This window comes from Pholis gunnellus (genome assembly GCF_910591455.1).
Source record: "Pholis gunnellus genome assembly, chromosome: 14".
Classification (NCBI taxonomy): domain Eukaryota; kingdom Metazoa; phylum Chordata; class Actinopteri; order Perciformes; family Pholidae; genus Pholis; species Pholis gunnellus.
Window position 1 is genome coordinate 6,939,649 of NC_136541.1, and position 20,701 is coordinate 6,960,349.

The 20,701-nt window shown below is 39.5% G+C and overlaps 1 protein-coding gene across 1 annotated transcript; it reads left to right on the forward strand.

The window, feature by feature from the left end:
- Window positions 1-853: 853 nt before the first annotated feature.
- LOC306706032 (vasoactive intestinal polypeptide receptor 1-like) lies at window positions 854-18,932 on the forward strand (the record flags this gene model as incomplete). Its single annotated transcript, XM_079172943.1, has 13 exons — window positions 854-970; window positions 1,673-1,781; window positions 9,879-9,986; window positions 11,739-11,839; window positions 12,468-12,565; window positions 12,823-12,955; window positions 13,379-13,532; window positions 14,778-14,838; window positions 14,924-14,993; window positions 15,959-16,053; window positions 17,737-17,866; window positions 18,555-18,596; window positions 18,786-18,932. 13 exons carry the CDS (start codon window positions 854-856, stop codon window positions 18,930-18,932), a joined length of 1,365 nt encoding a protein of 454 aa, XP_079029069.1.
- Window positions 18,933-20,701: the final 1,769 nt, after the last annotated feature.

Genomic DNA, 20,701 nt, shown 5'->3' on the forward strand with positions numbered 1-20,701 from the left:
CTGTGTTACTTGCTGTGTCCAGCTGATGATCCAGCCTTGTCACATACTGATCAGAGGGTTGGAAGTATTCACATCCTTGATTTAAGTGAAAGTACCAATACAACAGTGTAAAAATTACGTCATCACAACAAGTCCCACATTCAAAATCCTACTTAAGTATAACAAAGTAGTATTTGTTTGAAAGTACTTGAAGCATTAAAAGTAAAAGTACACATTATTTGACAAACAAAACATTATTTACTTATTTACTTAACGGTATATCAAGTGCAGCAGTTAAAATGTGCTCCATGCAGTTTGCGGATAAATGTTGTGGATTAAAAATACAATATTTCCCATTTAAATGTAGTGAAAACTGGTTATATTGAACATTTGCCTCAGGGAGTGTACGAATAAAGGGTTTAGTATAAGCTATACAGGCAGAAGGAATCTGGCAGTCACAAAATACATCATGTGATTTGAAATTAGGTCATATGTTGTTTGTTTTACTGACAATCCTGTGAATGGAGAAATTCATTCACCTGAATTTACTCTGAGAGAGAGAGAGAGAGAGAGAGAGAGAGAGAGAGAGAGAGAGAGAGAGAGAGAGAGAGATGGAGAGGGAGAGACAGAGAGAGAGAGAGAGAGAAATGGAGAGGGAGAGACGGAGAGAGAGAGAGAGAGAGAGAGAGAGAGAGAGAAGCTCTTCACTCCTGCAAGTTTGCTACTGGCAGAGGGAATATGGTGATTCATCTATTTTAAGGTTGACAGAGTAGTCTACATTGTCATACCGAGGCTATGACAAAGAAGTCAATCTTCAGGAGGCACCAGAGGAACAAGTCACCCGGATTTACGCTCACATCATCATCATCATCCGATGAGGGATATGAAGAAGGCAGATAAGAAAATGGAAGTGTATTTTAAGGCGCTGCCGGGACGACAGGAGACCTTCATGCTCCTCATCTTGTATCTCCATCTGTGGTATAGGCCTATAGTGAGTGTTAATTATTTTATCATTTATGCATTTTTCCTATCTGGGACACATTCTCATTCAAGAAGTAATGAAAAGTGCAGCAGAAGTTGTCACTTTCTGCTGCATTTTAACCTACTAATTAGAAAAGCTACTTAATTAGAGACTAATGACATTTATTGCAACGCTATTACCTTTATTATCCTCTGTCCTTTTCCGGCTCTTTGGAGCACACTGACACTAAATTACCTCCAGCGGCTTAATGAGGACATTTGTATCGAGGCTCGCGACCTGCATCCATCATCACCTGTCTGGTATCAATCAGCGACAAAAAAAAAATCAACAGGGAAAACACGGACAAGGCATCAGAGAGATGGCGTGCAGAAGCTGTCTTTCTTATCAATTATGTCTTGTTTTGGGGGCAAAATTAAAACATTAAGAGCTTTATTAGCAGGGAAATTAAAAAAGGTTTATATTTATTTTTGACTTTGACAAATGTGGGCATCTTCTGAGAGGGTTTTACAGGTGGAATATAAAACTTATTTATTGAAACCTGCATCGGTAACACAAAAAGAAGAAGTTTTGAATCCAAAGAGGTGTGTCTGTTGATAATGTCTTTTTTAATCGCGGCACCCACTCACTCACAGCTAGCAAAGAGCATCGACTTGAGGTGCACGTGTTTGCGTTAAGCCACTGTAGATAACTTAAGTTGTGTCGTATTTTCAGGCTGAAGCAATTCATCCGGACTGCGCCATTATCTCTCAGCACCTGAGGGCTCGGGAGGTTTGCCGCCAGACGAGGAGGAGCGAAGCGCAAAACCAGACCGACCACAGCGGTGAGTTCATGTGTGATGCTGCCGCTGCTGCTGCCGCTGCTGCTGGGAAGAACTTGGTGCAATGCATGCGGGAGATTTTTTAATAGACAGGCATGTGGGCTAAACTAAAAAACAGGGTGGGCAAAAAACAGCACATTATAAACACACAGGAAGGAGATGTATGTGGGTTAAACGTTCTGTAGGATGTTATATTGTCTGCCAGTTTGTTGCTGTTGATTCAGCATTGTGAGAAAAGTTTGCAGCTCAATTCATGAGATGCAGTCACAATGTAGAAGTCTTTGACAAAAAGCCCAGTTGTCTTTGACTTTCTATAGCACTTCAATTACAACGTTTTTTATGTTTATTTATCTGCATTTTACCTGGATTTATGTTAAGAGACAGTAGGGCTGCAACTAATGATGTAATCTCTAAAAAAGTGAAAAATGTCCATCAAAATCTTTCAGAGCCCAAAGTAATGTCTTCAAACTGTTCCAAACCCCCAAATATGAAGGTTACCATCATTCATGTAACAGAAAATAATAAAATAGTTACATTTGGCAAGCTGGAACCAGCTGAATTTAAAAAATGTTTGCTTGAAAAATGTCTAAAAAGATGAATTCATGTTGATCAAAACCGATTTAACAACAAATTGCTTCAGGGCTTATGACCACAATCACTTTATAAATGACAATTACCAAAAAACAGTCTAAATCTATTGTTTGTCTATTGCCTACATATAGATTTATGTATTTGCATGGCAGGAGCAAAGTTTTACATACAGCACTGGTGTATGTGCGGTGGATCAGTGGGCGGTGAAAGGCTAACTGCCTTTAAATGCAATAGGAATAGCAGAGAAGACTTGCTATAAAAAGACACAGCAAGACCGCAATTTTTACAGGTACAACACAACACACATTTGTTAATATATGGCCATATATTGTGTGTTTTAAAGGCACACTGCAGAGACTGACTCTAATCTGAGATGTGCATGAACACGCGTTATTACACCATGTACTCTTCATCCTACTGATCTAATAACCACACTAGCACCTGCTGTTCCTCCTGGTGAGGCCTCACTCGTTTGTCCTTCCAATCTGACTCGTTGACTTCATTGTACACTAATGAACCTGGAGTCTCCCAGAGGGCTGCACTGCGTGTCTCCATGTTGAACCGTGTCACTGAAAGCCACGCTCTTCTCCACTTCGTCAGAAACTGCCCCAGACCATCAACACCCCGGCAACTCCCCTCCGCTAGAGTAATGAACTTTAACATTTCCGTGCTACTTTGATCTTAATTACTACTGATGACTCTGAACCCTTTGGTGCAAAGCTGTCCTCGGCTGCTCATTATGCAGATACATGTCTGCTGATGAATTTCACTGTCGAAGTGGCTGTGTGTGTTTGTGTGTCCATCAGTGTGATGCCGACCACGCAGGTGACATGTAGTCATGCAGAGCTGGAGAGTCATGTAGAGTTGAAATTTCACCTTTGTGAAGACATCAGTGACTGACTGCTGGTGGTAATGGAACCAATTAGACGTCATATGTTGCATGCTGCTGTGAAACGTGTTGCTATTGACCAAAACTCAGCCACTTACTGTCGTCTTCCTTGGACACATTTGGTTTGATGTAGGTCTCCACCACTTTGGTCCAGACTGACATAACTCCACCGCTGAGTAGAGTGTCATGAAATTTGGTGCTAAGTGGATGAATTCTTGTGACTTTAGTGATTCCCTGACGTCCTCTAGCACCACCAAGAGGTTCACATTTGGGGTTTTAAGTGAGGTATAACATGAATCTTTTTTAGCACATTTTTTGGCAATTCATAGCTGTCTCAGCGTTTGACCAGCTGACGTGTCTGATCAACAGACCCACAGGCCCACATAGCTAAACAGCTGAATCATCACTATCTTCTTCATTTCTGGCAGAGTAGATGGTAAATCAGCATTTTTACTCTCATCCAACACCTTCCTCATTACAAATATTGCTCATGTCAAGTGACAAATTGGGAGAAAAACACCCAAAACTAACCGGCATAGGCTGCAATTCAAAACACCCACATGTATTATTTATTTTCTATGTGAGCCCACATACTGTCATTGTGTCAGGATAAGCTGACTATTTGTCATCCTGGCCACTCTACCTTCTACTACAGATGCTGCCTGTGTGCACTGTGTGTGATTCGGGCATGAATTGATGGCAAATAATGCCACACTAAGTAAATGATGGGGATGGTGTCTGTTGCCCTTTGTCCCCCTTCTTCCGCCACCTTAACATCAGATCTTCTCGATGAAGCTTCAATTTTCTTGAATTAATTAATCTGCTGCTTTGTTGCAGTCTGCTGCCAGATATTTTTTTATAAAGCAACGACTGAAATTCAGTAAGTAAATCAGGTTTACGGTCACCTCTCAAGTGTCTTTACCTCTGCAGCTGGGTCTGTACTGCCGCAAATGTGCCGTCTCTGCCGTGAAATCTGTAATACTATTTAGAAGCAGTTTCCTCTCTTCAATAGATGATTGTGTTTTTCTATTAGGATTACACCCAAACCTGAAGACGATCCTCCCACCTACGATACGCTTTTCCCTTCTCACCAAATCAAAAATTCAGAGGCAAACATCCAATTCTGGCATTAGGAAACTACAATATTGGAAAATGAAATCTCTTAATCCTTGATTCCAATTACTTTAGCACAGTTATGTAGTCACTGTATAAAGACGATGTACCTCATTTAAACGCCAACAGATCGTGAACTGCGAGCTTGTAACCACATCCTTTATTTTCAAGCCTGTACTTCACTGCCAATCTTAATTGTTTTACCCACAATGGATTTCAACAAGATGCACTTGACAGGGGGGCTGTTTGAAAAGCTGTTTTTTTATGTGATTAATTATGGCTTAGTGTGGATGAGAAAAAAAAAATGCATCTTTATATTTAACAAGGCTTAGTGTGGCCACACCACCATTTCAAGTTAACACTCAATAAGACAGGAAGCAATCTTTTACAGCAGATATTTTGCCTTTTATATTTAACCAGATGATAAATCTATACTTAAGACCCATGCATAAACTGGAGCAAGAGACTGCTATAGATTTAATGGACAATGCACAAAAGAAGGCCAAAACAAACAATGTGGGGCTATAAGGCACTACCAGGGAGGTTAGTGTAGAGTTATGCATAGAAACAGGAAGTTATCACAAAATATTTGGGGAAATTATGAATTAACCACTGCACACGAATGAATTCAAACCAAATCAAAGTTATTCTACAACACTGACACGTACCTGCTCACAGCAAGTTCAGGTGACTCACAATAACGCACACATGCAAGATGGCTACTCTACCACCCTTTCAATGGATTTGTTGAACGCACAATAAAATTGAATAAACAACGGACAAAACAGTAGTTGGCTCCATAGTATCTTTAACAACTAAAAGAAACAGGAGCACAAAGAAACTTCAGAAGAAACATTTTACGAGACATATGCAATGTAAAAGTAATTAATTGACTGAAAAAAACGGTCCCCTTCCCCAGTCGAGACATGCAGGTGACTGGAATCTATATCTGTTAAGAACTATATGTTAATATTGTATTAAAGGGACTAAAACCTATTTAAAACATCTCTGTTCTGCTTGTGTATTGTTTCTTGGCTGATGTGCCTAAGCGATCACGCCAAGTGTTAGTCCCTCACAAAACATGAAGAATCTAAGAAATAACACAATTATTTAACAACTGTTTAATTGAACACTATGAGCTAGAAGAAATATCTCATAGTTCAGTTTCATTATTAAAATCATCCTTTTAAACATTTTACTAAAAGGGAAGCTTACAAAATCAAACACCAAACAAAGGCAGGCCTCTCTCTCAGGTGTGTCTCAGTGCAGGAAGAAAGGCCCAGGTGAGACTCTGCCCCTTGCCTGGGTCCTAGTGCTAGACCTCCTGTTACCTAGCATAGGTGTATTTCAGTTCAAGTTTCCCAGTAAGCCGGTGAAATTGGTCCAGGAACTGATGGATTATGCATGTGTTTTTTCTGTCATAACCCTTCTGAATGGCTTCTGTAAATATTGTCTTTGAGGTCACAAGCTCCCCAGAGCCTCAGGTGGTCCCCGAATAGTTGTAAATATTTTATACTTTAATTTCACGCTGATCTGGCTCCGTCAGACAAATAATTCATTTTCTAATATATGACATTGCATACATCCGTGGTGTTTCCTGAGACAAAGTGGAACAAGAAGACATTTGTGTGCAGAGTGAAGCTGTTCAGTTGTTCTCTTCTGGCAGAGTTTGGGCAGGCCTCTACTGAACCCATATACATGAGGGATGGGTCCAATAAATTATTGTTCGAAGTGGTGGATGACTTTTCTCATCATACAAACACTGAAACACCTGAATATGTTGTCTGAGTTTTGGATGCAGTGGGAATGATTGGAGCTTTTAGTACAGTTAATCATATGATACAGAGTATTTTGAAACATCATTTGAGTTTTTACTGTATACAGGTGCTCAGTTATAAATACAATGCATCTCCATAGATTCTAATGTGATATAAAACTAACAATATCTCTTAAACTGTAAATGTCATCATAATGAGCTTAAGTTCACTTTATCAGCACCATACTGGAGTTACAGCTGCTTTGGTATTAATACAATGGGACTGAATAGGCCTCCATTGATACACATTCACAAATCTCTCCTTCCCTCTGTCTCTGCGGCTTCTACTCTATCAGCTGATTGTTGGCGTTCAATTTTACTTCAACCAACCAGATTCGGCCACGGTTTCCTTAAGCCAATCACATAGTTGCTGTAAACATGTCAAAACTGCTCTCCTCTCTTCTGCTGTCAGTTGTCATTGCAGTATGAACCGATGCAACCCTCCTCCACCCCATTCACCTCCAGTCTCCATCATATCCAGTGCTCAGTCCTGCCATTCATCCCATCATTGGATCTTCATCAACTCCCTTCATCACCACCACCAGTGTATAGACTCCAGGGGGAATATTCTCGATCTAATCACAGCACAACTACCTTCTTTTAATATACTACATCACCATGGAGTCCAATCACCAAAGACTCTTCACTATTCATTTTACCATGTCTGTGTAATTAATTATTGTTTCACTCTAATGAAGTCTCTCCTGATTGAAGTATAATTATCAATAAGAAAAATCAAATGCACTCATCTACAGTGCAAACAAACATTTAACATATAATACATATCTTTGATGGAGGTATTAAAAAAAGCTCAAACTGGTAGAATAGATATCCGCACACTTAAATAAGCAGAAAACACTTTCGGTCTAAAAGGACCTTCATCAGAGCATACATGGTTCATAAAAACTAATGCCACAAATGATTCATTTATTACAGGTGAGCGAAAGGCAATGCACACACAGATTAACAGTATCAAGTAAATTAATAAATAACACAAAATCCTGTAAAGAAAGCAGTGTAAAGTAAAACGCAAGGTTGTGGCGTGTGTGGTGGTGTGCTAGAGCCACCTGCTGTGTTAAAGCCCCACATTTTATAACACCACTCCAGAAGCAACAACTCATTGAGCTTACAATGAATGAAAAGACATTTGCATTTTGACACAGTCCCTCTGCCCCTCCTGGGTCCTCGGCTTCAGCAATATCAGTCTGACTCAGCCTGACAACACAGGTGCTCCGTGAATAACTGCATCCTATCGCTTCCCAGAGTGACGTTGGCGATGACATTGCTTTCGTGAGACTACCTGATTGGATGCAGGTTGTTTTTTTTGAGATAAGGACACACAGGAGATAGAGTGGCTAATGGATTAGATACGCTGGCTTTGTTCAAATGAAATAAGGTACAGAGAGAACATTTATATTTCAGCCAGACAGATTGCTGCCTGTAATTCACTGCTCTGTCTCGGATTAATGTCAACACCCTGTGGATTGCTCAAATTACCTGGACTCTTAGTTGTGATCAGTTTTTAAATTTTGATTAGTTTTCGATGATAACATAATTAAAGAACAGGTTCAAGGTCTTATCACCCAAATCGTGTTGTTACATCTTCTCAGTGTATATCTCTTTAGTTCATGACCTGCTAGCGTCGCTGCAAACTTTAGTCTTGTTAAAATAGAAATCTTGACGGTTAAATTACCTTCCAGTAGATGAGTGATGGCATTTCAATAATAATATTGGAGTACGTGGCATTATTATTAACTGTGCTTTGATTCCATTAAACCTTTGCCACCAATCAAAATGTATGGATAATTGCATATGGTTAAATAAATGACAGCACAAAGAGGTGGTTCCCCGACGTCTTTCTGTGAGAAGATTAACAATCATAGTTTTACACGCAGTAAGACTTTAAGTTTCAGTCAGAAATCTGAAACACTTTTATGTTGCTTTAAACTTATAGCGCCGGAGGAGTTCAATTTAATTAATTAATATGTGAATTAGTCCATTATATACCGGTGAGTAATGCCAAGCTTATTGAGAATCTGGGAAATGTAGGATAGTAGATGGAAAAACTGGGGTGCGGGTAACATTAAGCAAATGCTTTTACCACATGTCCATTTACAGAAACAAAGCAAGGACTGTGGATAAGACTTGTCAGCTGTATAGATTTATTAGTTCATTAGTAGAAATATCCTCCTATGTGACTTAGTGATCAGATCCCCTGCACTGTAGTCACGGTGGTTGGTTTGGATTTGCGCCGATAAAAGACCAGAGGTGGGCTGAAATATTCCAAGCGTCCTCTCAATTAAATGTAGCAGCAGGGAGTCTGTGATGCTATGAGAAACTCATCATGCGTAGAGCATGTAAGGCAGGAACGATGAAAGAAGCTGGAGCATTTGACTAATGCACATATAGTTCTGAATCTTCTTATGTCTTTTTAAGCGGCTTATGTCGTGAATGCATGAACTGGTTCCTCCTTATTATGAGCGGAAACTATTCTTTTGATCATCCAGGGGTTGTCCTGGTGTGCAAAACCAGAATATGTGCAGCCATGCCACAGCAACTCTGTGAGGCTGTACTTGCCAAATGGTAACATCAGCATGTTAAAATGCAACATGTTGATGTTTAGCAGTAGGCCTATATTGTTTCTTAGTTTAGCTTCCTGCTAACATTTATTAAATAGCACTTAGTCTCACATAGCCAGACCTATTTCCTCAGCACTATGTCAGCGCAAAAGAAAGGTCTGACTCCACACATCATTCTGGTATCGAAGAAATAAACGCTGCTGACTTATACCGCCAGACTACATCCTGTGAGTCAGACTAAATAGCACAAAACACAAAGTACAGCTGAGGCTGATGGGAATCTCCTGAGGGAGATGTGAATGTCTGACTCTGAAACACATTTCATGGCAATCCATCAAATAGTTCTCAAGAGATTTCACTCAAAACCACAACCAGAAAATTGTCAACCTTTGTCAAGTCTTTCGGGTTCATCCTCTGGGAACCTTGACTGTACAAAAATTCATAGCAATCCATAAAATTGTTGTCGAAATATTTATATCAGGAACCAAAGTGGTGGAACAAATGTCAACATTGCAATCCACAGACAACACAACATTTCAGAAAACAGAAAAGTGTTTCACAACAGAATAAACTTCCCAGAGGCTTCACAGTCTGGGCCCTGAAGAACTGAGGGAATTAGATGTAGTTTTCCTGTTGCCATGTTCACTTCTGAAGAAAGGTGAGTGATAGTTTCAGTTCAGCAGACAGAACCACTCAAGTGATATTAATGTGAAGACACAGGACTGAAAGGAAGCACTTTGCAGGAATTAAGATATGAAAGAAGCAAAACAATATATTATGCAAATGCATACATGTATGGCAATTATCATTGTTAATTTATATTTTTTTTCACCACCACTGGCTGCTATGAAGAAGCAGAGCTGCTGGGAGGAAAACACAAAAAGTACAAAAGTTCATCGGAATTCCAATTGATGCATTATCATTCTTTGTATATAGTGAAATTGAGTTTCTTGACACAGGTATGTATGTAGCTTGGGCAAGTAATGTTACCCTAAACAGAGCCTGAAGGCATGAGGATGTCTGCTTTGCTGTACAAATGCAGTTTATCACTATTATTATTATGAATCATTCTTACTGACCGACCCTGCTCCTCCCTCTGCCTGTGTTCGTAGGATGTAACACAGAGTGGGATGAGATCGGCTGCTGGCTGACAGCTGAAGTTGGGCAGGTAGTCAACAAATCCTGCTCTGAGGTCTTCCAGCATTTCTCCAGCAATCAAGGTCGGTTTCTATGTTAATCACAATCTCAACAAACACAGAAAAGAATAACTCAATTTCAGTCACGTAATAGCGTAGTTAAAATAAAAAAAACTTAGCGTAGAAGTCCCAATGCTCCACAGCGAAGTATAATTATCCGTTCTGTATAATCTGCTGCGCAAATGCAGGCTGGAGTCGCACTGATGAAGGAGCACAATGAATTATTCATGTATGTTTGTTGGCAAGTATATATATATGCTCTGGGATGTTTCTGGAGGGAGACAAGACTTGGAATCTTGTCTGCAGAGTTCATATTTGACAGTCAGACTTCCTCTTGGGCTGTTGAAGGATTTGTGTTTCCAGAAAGACGGTGCCAATGACACCAAGAGAGACATATTCTGAATAACATAGTCATGAGAATAAAAGTGTTGTCGAGAGGTTTTATATTTAGAGTGATTATCCTTTTTGAAACAGTAATAAGTACAATCAATTATTAATTATGTGGATCTGTAAATTAGTGTTTAAAGGACAGCTAGTCAATTAGATTTAAATATGGGAAACCTTGTCTTCCAGTCTAAAGACAAAGATGTCGGACAGTTTGTACTCAGTCATCTTGAAATAATTGACATTATGATACATCATTAACGGAGGAAAGGTCAGGAACATTAAGGAATAATGTGATTTCCCTTCTTCCATGGAAATCATGGCTCATGATGATCTGAATTGCAGATCACTCAGACAGACCAGAGTCTTTGCTTTCAGCAGTGTAGTTTCCAGCTTTATTTCCTGTTTGCTCAAGGAATAGAGAAAATAAACCCACTACTGCCATGCATGTTTGTGTGCCTTTGTTCAAACAGTCCAGCTAAAGCCTGCATATCTGGCACACATGTACAATCCTACGACACAGCAGTGCAGGGAGCGATCCAGCTCACAATCTCCTCCCGACTCCTGCTGTTTCCAATTGGACGTTTCTGACTGAAAGCACTAATGGAGTGAAATGGTGCAAGAGAGGAAATATCAAGTGTAGCAGTCCAAATGTGCACAGGAATTACAACTTGTAACGATGTAATACATTATTTAGAATATGAGATACTTCGCTAATTCACAATACCATTTCTTAAGCTCAAAAATGGAAAATAAATTTGAAGCAGTGAAATCTTTTTGTTTTTAAGATGTTTTAAATAATTATTCATATCCTTTACTTAAGTAAAGAATAGCCATTCTGCAACACAGAATACAGCAGTGTGGCTATCTGTATGCTTCTGTGTGGAATATGTTGTGGCTGTGAAAACAAATTTCTCTCTTGGACAATAAAGACTGTCATTACAAGTCAAAGTGCTTTACTAATCTAACAAGATACATTATTCCTGATATCCAATGTGTATTCATTGTGTCCAGTCAATTGACTGAAAAGAAAACAGAAAAGGAATTGATTTATTGACCTTTTCCACTGATCAACATTCCAAGTATAAGTTGCATAAAACAGGATTACTCAAGTACAGTACAAGTACTTTTAAAAGTACAGTACATGCGTAAATGTACTTAGTTACTTTTGGCCACTGACCACTTGCATTTGAAACTATTTTCAGCACAATTTCACGGCACAATTCATTTAAACTACATTCCAAGTAGTTCAGACAAAATTAAGCCATAGAGAAGGTTAAGAAGAACAATAACAAATTGGTTGAGCTTCTGAATAGGTTGTATGATGTGTTGTGAAAATCTTTGCAGTGGATGAATCCCTTCACGCCCCCCTTCTGTCTGCTCCCGCATCAGGGTATGTTTACAGGAACTGTACGGTCCACGGCTGGTCAGAAATGTATCCCCCCTACGACGAGGCCTGCGCTTTCAGCGACGACAGCGAGCCTGAATCTGAGGTAACACACGGTGCTGTAATCATGCCAATCAGTTAATTATTCATCTGCTTCCTCTTTGCTCTTCCTCCCTCGCGTTTTTCCTTTTCAGTTCAGACCTCTTTCTAGGTTGAGTGCAAAGACAACACGCACTTGTGATACTTTTGTTCCAAGAATACATGTAAACAGCTTAGACAACAGTCAAATGTGTTTGATATAATTCTCTAAGACAAGCTACAGCAAAGTTAAAGGTTTAAAACTTTGATGTCTCTTTGTATCTGTATTAAACTTTTCATCCGTTTTATTTATTGATTATATTCTATCCTGCAGTAGAGGAAGCAGTACTCAAATGTTTTATGATTATAATTACTGTGATTTTAATGCTGCAGCTGTTAAACATGGGGCTAATTTGTATCTAGTTTATCCATTGTTATCTTGTGAATCCCCCCCCTTATTATCCCTCATGATAATATATATTATTTTATTTGTTGATCATATTTTATATTATAAAACTGCAATGTAACTAAATATATGTACTGTACCACTGCACCTCCGTCAGAGCCACTGTTTCAGACATTTCGTGTGACATTTCAGTCATCGAGTTATTTCCCATTCGTACATTTGACAGCATCACAATTTTATCTCTCTGCAGACGAGTTACCTCCACACGTTCAGACAGGTTTACACTGTGGGCTATGCAACCTCGCTCATTTCCCTCATCACAGCCATTGTGGTGTTCACTGCCTTCAGGTAAGACCAGAGCAGCACACAATGTCCCTGAACAATAAGGGCAATAAAAGGGACAACAGCTAGGATGCTCACTCACCAGCCATTTATGTAGTTCAGTGTTAAGAAGGGCGGTGAGCAAGAATTAAATAGCTATTTTAAAATAGCTATTCACATGATTGACTGTCAGATCAATAAAGGCCCCAGTAAAGCCTTTGTTAGAGGATTGGGAATCTATTAGTAGGACTGTTGGTGTACACGTGTATTTGTGCCTCTTTCAGGAAGTTCCGCTGCACTAGAAACTACATCCACGTCAACCTGTTCTCCTCCTTCGTCCTGAGAGCCAGCGCTGTTTTCATTAAGGACACCGTGCTGTTTGCTGACGAGACCCTGGACCACTGCTCCGTGTCCACAGTGAGCACGCTTATCAGCCTATAATTATCCCACCATAAAGCAGATTCCCACATCTGCTGTCTATTTGAATTAACAATGAAAAGAGAAATGTCAGGACAGACGGGAAGACACTTGATGAATGGTAGCTGTCGTTTTGCAGCAAAATTCCTTTAGTAGTCGGCAAGATTAGTGAATTTTATGAGCAAAACAGTTTACACAGCAGGTATGTTTATAGCATTGTAGTGAAAATTGATGTTCACACAGAAAAACCTATTATATAATCAATCTATAACCAACAGAACAACCCCATCAGGACATTATTATGTTATTACTGCCTTGCTCTACTGACAGCATTTAAACGACTTTAATATTTTACTGAACTGCCTCATATTAGATAATGACACATCCGGTTGTAGTAACTTTGTTTCACGGTTTCCCCTCTAGACAGCCTGCAAGTCAGCCGTGGCGTTCTTCCAGTTCAGCATCCTGGCCAATTACTTCTGGTTGCTGGTGGAGGGAATGTATCTGCAGACTCTGCTGGCCCTGACCTTCGTCTCTCAGAGGAAGTACTTCTGGTGGTACATCCTGATTGGATGGGGTGAGTACAGTAGAGATGAGCGACCAGGTCGTCTGAGGACGTTCAAGCCCATAACGGACGAACAAGTGACGATTGAATGTATACACACAATCTTCACATAACCTGATGAAGTCGTCCCACAAAAACACACTACAGTCTTTGTGAAACTTATAGACACTTGAGTCTGTGTAAGAGAGGTAGTGATTCAGCTGCTCATTCCTGAGCCTGTTTTTGTGGTGTTGCTGTATTGCATTGAATGATACTGGAAGGTTGTTGGTCTGTCTTGTGATTTCACTACACAGTCACATTTGAGTGGTTGGAAATCTATTTCCAGACAATATTTATTTACACAATAGCTGTTCCTGAGCAGCGATTGCGGCTTCTCTTTTTTCCTCGCCGCTCCCTTTGTTTCCCCTCCCTTATCTTTTACTTCACTGAGCTGGATATTTTGAGTGCTGTCCCTTTGTGTTATCCTGTTTTGTTCAGTCAACTGATTTCTATGGTCTGATATCCCTATCTGTTTGCTGTATATCTTCCTTGTTCAAGCCCGTACTCTCAGGTGCTTCTAGTGATATTCCACAGACTGTATCACTTCGGTCCTGTTACCAAAATGTAACAGTACAATTCTACAGCCTGACCAGTTGTGTTTAGTGCAACAGTGAAGGTGAGAAACAGCAGCTTACCCGTTTGATGTTGTGAGGATGCTGAATTTCTTAGTGAGGAGCAAGAGTGCCCGACATTTGTAGCCAACATAACCGACAAAACAAAATTTCTAAAAGGCCATGCTGGGCTTTCTGTACTAAAGTCTGCTTATTGTTAGAGGAAGTGGTTATAGTTATGATAATGCATGACATATAAACCAACAAAACACATTAAACCTGATTTAAACATTAAATTATGCACTTGTTGCCAAGCTAAATCTGGTCCTAAATATCTCCGTCCTGAGTATCTGTGTTTTTACAACCTGACAAGCAAACCGGGGTGTGGTTGTTTTTTTTTGCCGCTCACTCAGTGGCTCTAATGTGTCTTATCAGCATCTTTCCGGTTTGCACCCACTCTCTTCTGCTTTTATCCTGTGTCTGTTTTTTCTTCTGGCATGGAGATGTAATTGGGAGAGAGATACATTTAATACACAATGTGTTATATGCCTAACAACATTTTCATTAAAAATGCATTACATATGCGAGTTGGGGATTGAGCATTTGATTAATTTTACTTGACACATATCCAGCGTATCAATAATTAATCTCTGCTCTTACGTTGCAGGGCTCCCATCAACAGTTCTCATACTTTGGGTGTTGACCAGATTCTTCTATGATGACAAAGGGTACGATTTATTACACAATATGCACCAAAGCAGCTTATAAATTCTCATAATTCATTTAATTCATTGAAATTGGCTTTAATTGCAGTTGCTGGGACGACACAGACAATGTTGCTATTTGGTGGATTATTAAAGGACCAATAACAGCCTCGCTGCTGGTGAGTGGAAAGTGTTACATTTAAAATTCATAGGATTGTTGAGCCCTTCATTTCACTCCTGCTGACTTTTTAATGTTTCTAGCTGATCTGTTTTAAACCGAGAACCTTGCAAAAGGTGGCTACATACTTGATATCGTGCAAAAAAAACGATTTTGATAAAAGTCTAATCATACATTGTTCCTTATGTCACTCTAACATAGCTGACATACTTGGAGAAGCAGAAGTTAGGGTATGTTTCACTTTTAGAATCCAATAAAGAGCAGGATCAGGACGGTAGCATCCAAGACCAGCTTCCACTCAGTGGAGAAATACAGTACCATGCAGGTGATGTGCTACGGTTTCTTTTCTAATGAATTGGAAACGCAACAAAATACAATATTGATTAGCTAGCCAGCTAATGCAATGCTCCTTGGCCAATTTTTATCCCTTGGATGATAAAGTCATGATTCGTTCTCCTCTGCCTCTGACTGTATTTGTTGCCTTCGTTGGTTGGGTTGACTATCTTTATGTATGAGGAGTGAGATTGGTTTAAGGTTATATATGAATATCAGACTAAGCCAAACAGAGGCAGAGCAGGGTGGGTCATGCATTCACTATCCTAGGAAATTAAACATATTGCCTTCTATAGTAAACCAGTTAGCCAGGCATGCTGACGGTAGTTTATGCTAGAGCAGACTTCATTAATTCCTTGCCTTTTTGTTTTGAAAAGGCTAAATGAAAAGACTAGCTGGCCTCCAAACACTCTTTGTTCTTACTACATCCACACGCTGCGTAAACACCATACACAATCACTGGTGCGGAGCTATAATTAAACAATATCTGTTTGGATGTACGAAGCATCAATTGCTAATATCTCAGCAATTTTTTTTATCCAATTTAAAAAAGATGGTTCTTGCTTAAAATATAATTTTTTCTCTCAGTCTGTGCAAGTTTGGATTCTGTAATTGTGCATGTATCTCTTCCAGATCAACATTGTCATCTTCATCAATGTGATCCGGATCCTGGTTCAAAAGCTTAAATCTTCAACCATGGCCGGGAACAATGACACCGGACACTTTATGTGAGTCACGACTTTCTGACACAACTGGACCATAACCTTAACGTGTATCCCTCCTGTAACGGCTGCCTTTGATAATGACATTGGCTATCTGCTGAGAGTACGTTGTGTTATTGGTACATTTTGTTGACTTGCAAGATTATCATTTAGATTGAAAAAGCAATATGTGTCAAGTCAAACAGGAGCATAAGATTATTTGTCTCTCCTTTTCTTTATACAATACTTAGAGACAAACGTAAGTTGTGTCAGTGCTTCTTGAACTATGGAACAATTGTTCAGTGTTGAGGTAAAACATCTTAGTAAGAAACTGATGTGTCAGAAACGATTGGCAGTTTCTATGAAGCGTCTAAGAGGGAATTAATGAAATCCCTTGATAAAGTGCCGAAGTCTTCCTCACAGTTGAAGAGCGAATATGCTTCATCTGTGAATCTACTCTTGGTGCCCAGAAATCATTCTTTACCTGAGTGAATCCTTCCTTCCTTTTGACATTTGGTTGGTTCAGATTCCAGCTCAGCTGAATTAACAATGAACGGAGCACATAAAAATAGCCCCGGATGCCAGAAATAGATGTTTCCTCCATCGCCGTGCGACAGGATTGTTCCACCAGTTCAATCAATGTTTCACGCTTTCAAAAGCTTCGTCTCTGTCTTACAAACTTCAATCTGATTCAGACACATGAACACAAAGGCATAAGTCTCCGGTGCGACAAAAGACATACACAATCCTATTATAGGCCTGATAATACTCCAACCCTAAAAGAAAACAACTTTAATCTTCCAGCAGCCAAAATGTTATGTCTGATAAGAATGACTATTTTTGTTATTTAGAATATCCAGACGACTTTTGTCACGTCCTTGTTCAAGCTTTGAATCGGATGTGCACAATGTGCAGACACCTCTATCGGGGATAGGTTAACCAATGATTGATCAACTGAGAGTTTAGATCACAAGAAAATATTTGCAGCATACAAACAGCATAACATTCGCACGTCATCATCAATCTGATTTGAACTCGACTTTGATGCACAATGCATCAGGGTTTTGTATTTTGACATTTAAATCTATTCCACTGATGACGTGTTCTTTTAAAGGTCAGTTGGATTTTATATCTGCCACATCTGCTCTACCTTTGATGAAACTTGGTGGAATAATGCTTTCTGGCATTTAAAACCAACACTGATGAGACTGACACTGATAAAAGTGAAATTTTTCTGTGAAAAGCTATTATTGCTAAATATTCAGATTTTTGTTGTTGAGATGATGCATCTTAATTTAAAGCTCCTGGAAACGTTCTAATCTTCATGATTTGTCTTTAACATGAAATATTTATAAGCAACCATCAAAGTCAAAAACTCAGCTAATTTGCTTCTTTGGGACACTGTCATTACATTTTGATTCAAAGTTGCTAAATCCTGATTGATGCATGAAAGTATTTGGCGTCACCTTTTTCAAAAATGAGCCCCACCTACCCAAAGTGTAAAGATAACTAAACTAAAAAAAGAGCACAAATAAAACAGAAATCTCTTATGTGAATCAGCCAGAAGATTATGTGTTCATGAAAGTCTTATCGCTGATTGATAAAATGTGTTTCCATGGTGGATTAGCCCGATGTTGTGCCTTAACATTACCTGGACTGCTGTCAAGGCTTTCTTCTTTCTTTCATTCCTTTGTTATTCGTTTCCTTCAGGAGGCTGGCTAAATCCACACTGTTCCTCATCCCTCTGTTTGGGATGCACTACACAGTATTCGCCTTCCTGCCCGAGAACACTGGAGTGGCAGCCAGACTCTACATCGAGCTGGGCCTGGGATCCTTTCAGGTATAAAGCAATAGAGAGGGATCAGAATAAAAAGGTCCAGACTTAAAAACTATATAAAGACAAATCACAAATGTCTTCATTCAACGTTTGAATTTAGGAAGATGACTACAGGTCCATTTTACAGAAGCCATTTTGGCATGCCACAGCAGGGTGAACACAGGGGTAATTAATAACATTAATTATGGCCCTGTGCCAGGTGGGCCAGGGCCATGGTATTGTGCATGCTGATTCAGTTGAATAGCTGTGACTCTAAATATAATTGGACACTGATTAACTCGATCAATTGCACCTGTGTTTACCCTGCTGTGACATGTCAAAATGGCTGCTGTGAAAAGGGCCAATAGAGGGAGAGAGTGATGGGGAATGACCAAACTTTAACCGGGGATGTTGGCAATATTTATGGGCTCATGAATTTGTATAACAAATGGTAATCTGTTTGTCACAGCATATTGACTAGAAAAAAATATTAATACCTTGAAATGTCTTCTTATTTGTCACTTGAGGTGTGTAAAATTGGGGAACATCTTAGGATCTGAACGATTTGAGTTCAAGCTTATAGTCAGACCAAAAATGAGTTTTTACATAATCGTGTCTGAGAAATTTACATCCAAGAGATACCTTGAACCGTCTCTTTAAGGCTGACTATACATACATCATATGTGTACATGTCATGCCTCTTGTGTCGCAGGGTTTTGTGGTGGCACTGCTTTACTGTTTCATGAATGGAGAGGTAAGTGACTATAGGGGACAGTTCCAAATATTCAAGCATGCTGTACATTTCTACCAGTTTGTATTGCTACATTATCTGCCACAGTGTCTTTTCTGGTACTGTCACTCGGGGCACATTGTTCACATAGTGGCTTTAACAAAATCGGTTCCTGCCTCTGGTACTAGACTGCATACATGCGTCTGTCTGCAGGTCCAAACAGAGCTGCGGAGATGGCTGTGGAAGTGTCGAAATCAAAATCATCTGATGCCGGCCAAGCGAAGCATCACTCAGATAACAGTTCAAGCCCGCGGGGGGCTCAGGCGACCTCCTTCTAGCGGAAACGTCTCTTCAGTTTGATTTTTAAGATCCCAGCCATGAGAGAAGAGAAGAGTTGTCATGAGAATGTCAAACAAACTACTAGAGGCAGCCCTCAACCTGCTAATGACAATAACTCAACAACCCCTCTGTGGGAGGAGAGTAATGAACACTGGAGAGTGACTGAGGAAATGTTGCACTATTAAATGCATCATATCAGTGTCAGCTGCAGCCATGACATCACACATTTCTGAGTTAAATCAGTTTCTTCGAAAAATGGTATCAACCAAAAGTTACAAAAAAGTAAAGGAACACTGGTGCTTTCATTTGTAAGGATGTCGTGGTGACACACGGTGTCCAGTCCACAGTAGAGACCGAGCTGGCCCGAGAACTTGTTGTAAGATGATTTAACATGGCTTGCAGCAGTCCTGTCTCCTAAAAGTTACGTTCTCATACAAAGAAACAGCTTTACGAAGTACGTTTCGAGTTGGCCGTGGATTACGTTTGCTTTTGACATATTGCAAATAACTTTCAAATGAGTCCATGGTGATCCATGTATTTTTGTTGCCTAAACACAACTTTTGTTTTGTTTCAGTTCCGAGGGCCATTTACCAACTGTCTGTATTTGACGAGTTTAAAGTGAGATAGATTTTTTTTCTACTAAACCTAATAAAGTAGTTTTGTGTTTTTTTTTTTCTCCAATTTACAACATTAACCACGTGTTTAAAACTGTGACCGTAATCTTTTAAATCGTAATTGAGAGTGCAGTTCGTATAGGAATGTCATTTTGTAGGAGACAGTGTTGGTTTACAGATGTTGATAAGGACACCGCTGTGGAAACAATGGATGTTTGAACTTGGCTAAATTATTTGAAAAGAGCTTGACTGTCTAATTGTTTTGTGCTGCACATAAAAGAGGCAGTTACTCTATTTTGGTGCAGGCTGAACATATGTGCAGGACTGATATGGACTAACTGCTAACTGATGTGCTAATTGATTTTTTTTGTGCAGAAATTCACCTGCTGGTTTAGAGAGAAGTTTTAAATGATGAAGATCTGGGACCTGAGTAAAGTGTATTCAAAGCTTTGTGTGTTTGTGTTTGTGTGTGCGTGCGTTTGTGTGTGTGTGCGTGTGTGCGCGTGTGTGTGTGAAGCTGCCATTTATTGGGTTTGTCATGTCCTACAAGACTTCTTATTTCAAGGTGTTGTCTGCTTTGATGAGCCATCTGAAACCATTTGAAACACAGTATTTGTGAATATTCATGAGCTGGATTTTTTTCTTCATCGCATCGTCATTTTTTATGCTGTTGCCAGATGTGATAATCCTAATTCTTTTACTACAGGAGATACCAAATTTATACAAAACATTTTGCCAAGCATTTACATGGTAATGGGGCTTTAAAAAGGTACTGTAACAAGATGAAGCATTTTAACTGACATAGTGAGAGTGTCTTCAGATACATTTCTGTGTTGGACTTTTCCAGTTCTGTTGAGGGTGAAGGACTGTAACATGTTTAAACCAACCCTTTACAATAGATTGTCAAGAACAGGGAAATGTGATGAGGCCTTGAACATTTCTGTTAAACCTGCACTCATTAATGAAGAAATGAACACAAAAAAATACCTCAGTGTTGGGTTTTGTGTTCAATATTGGGTGAATCGATGCATCTCTAGTTCACAAACCATGAATAATGCACTAGACTGTTTCATTAAGCACTTTGATGGTCATTTATTTTACACTGAATATACTTGTTCTTGTGGATTTAATGAGGGTCAGCCTTTGTAGGGCATAGTAATAAACTAAACATGTGGT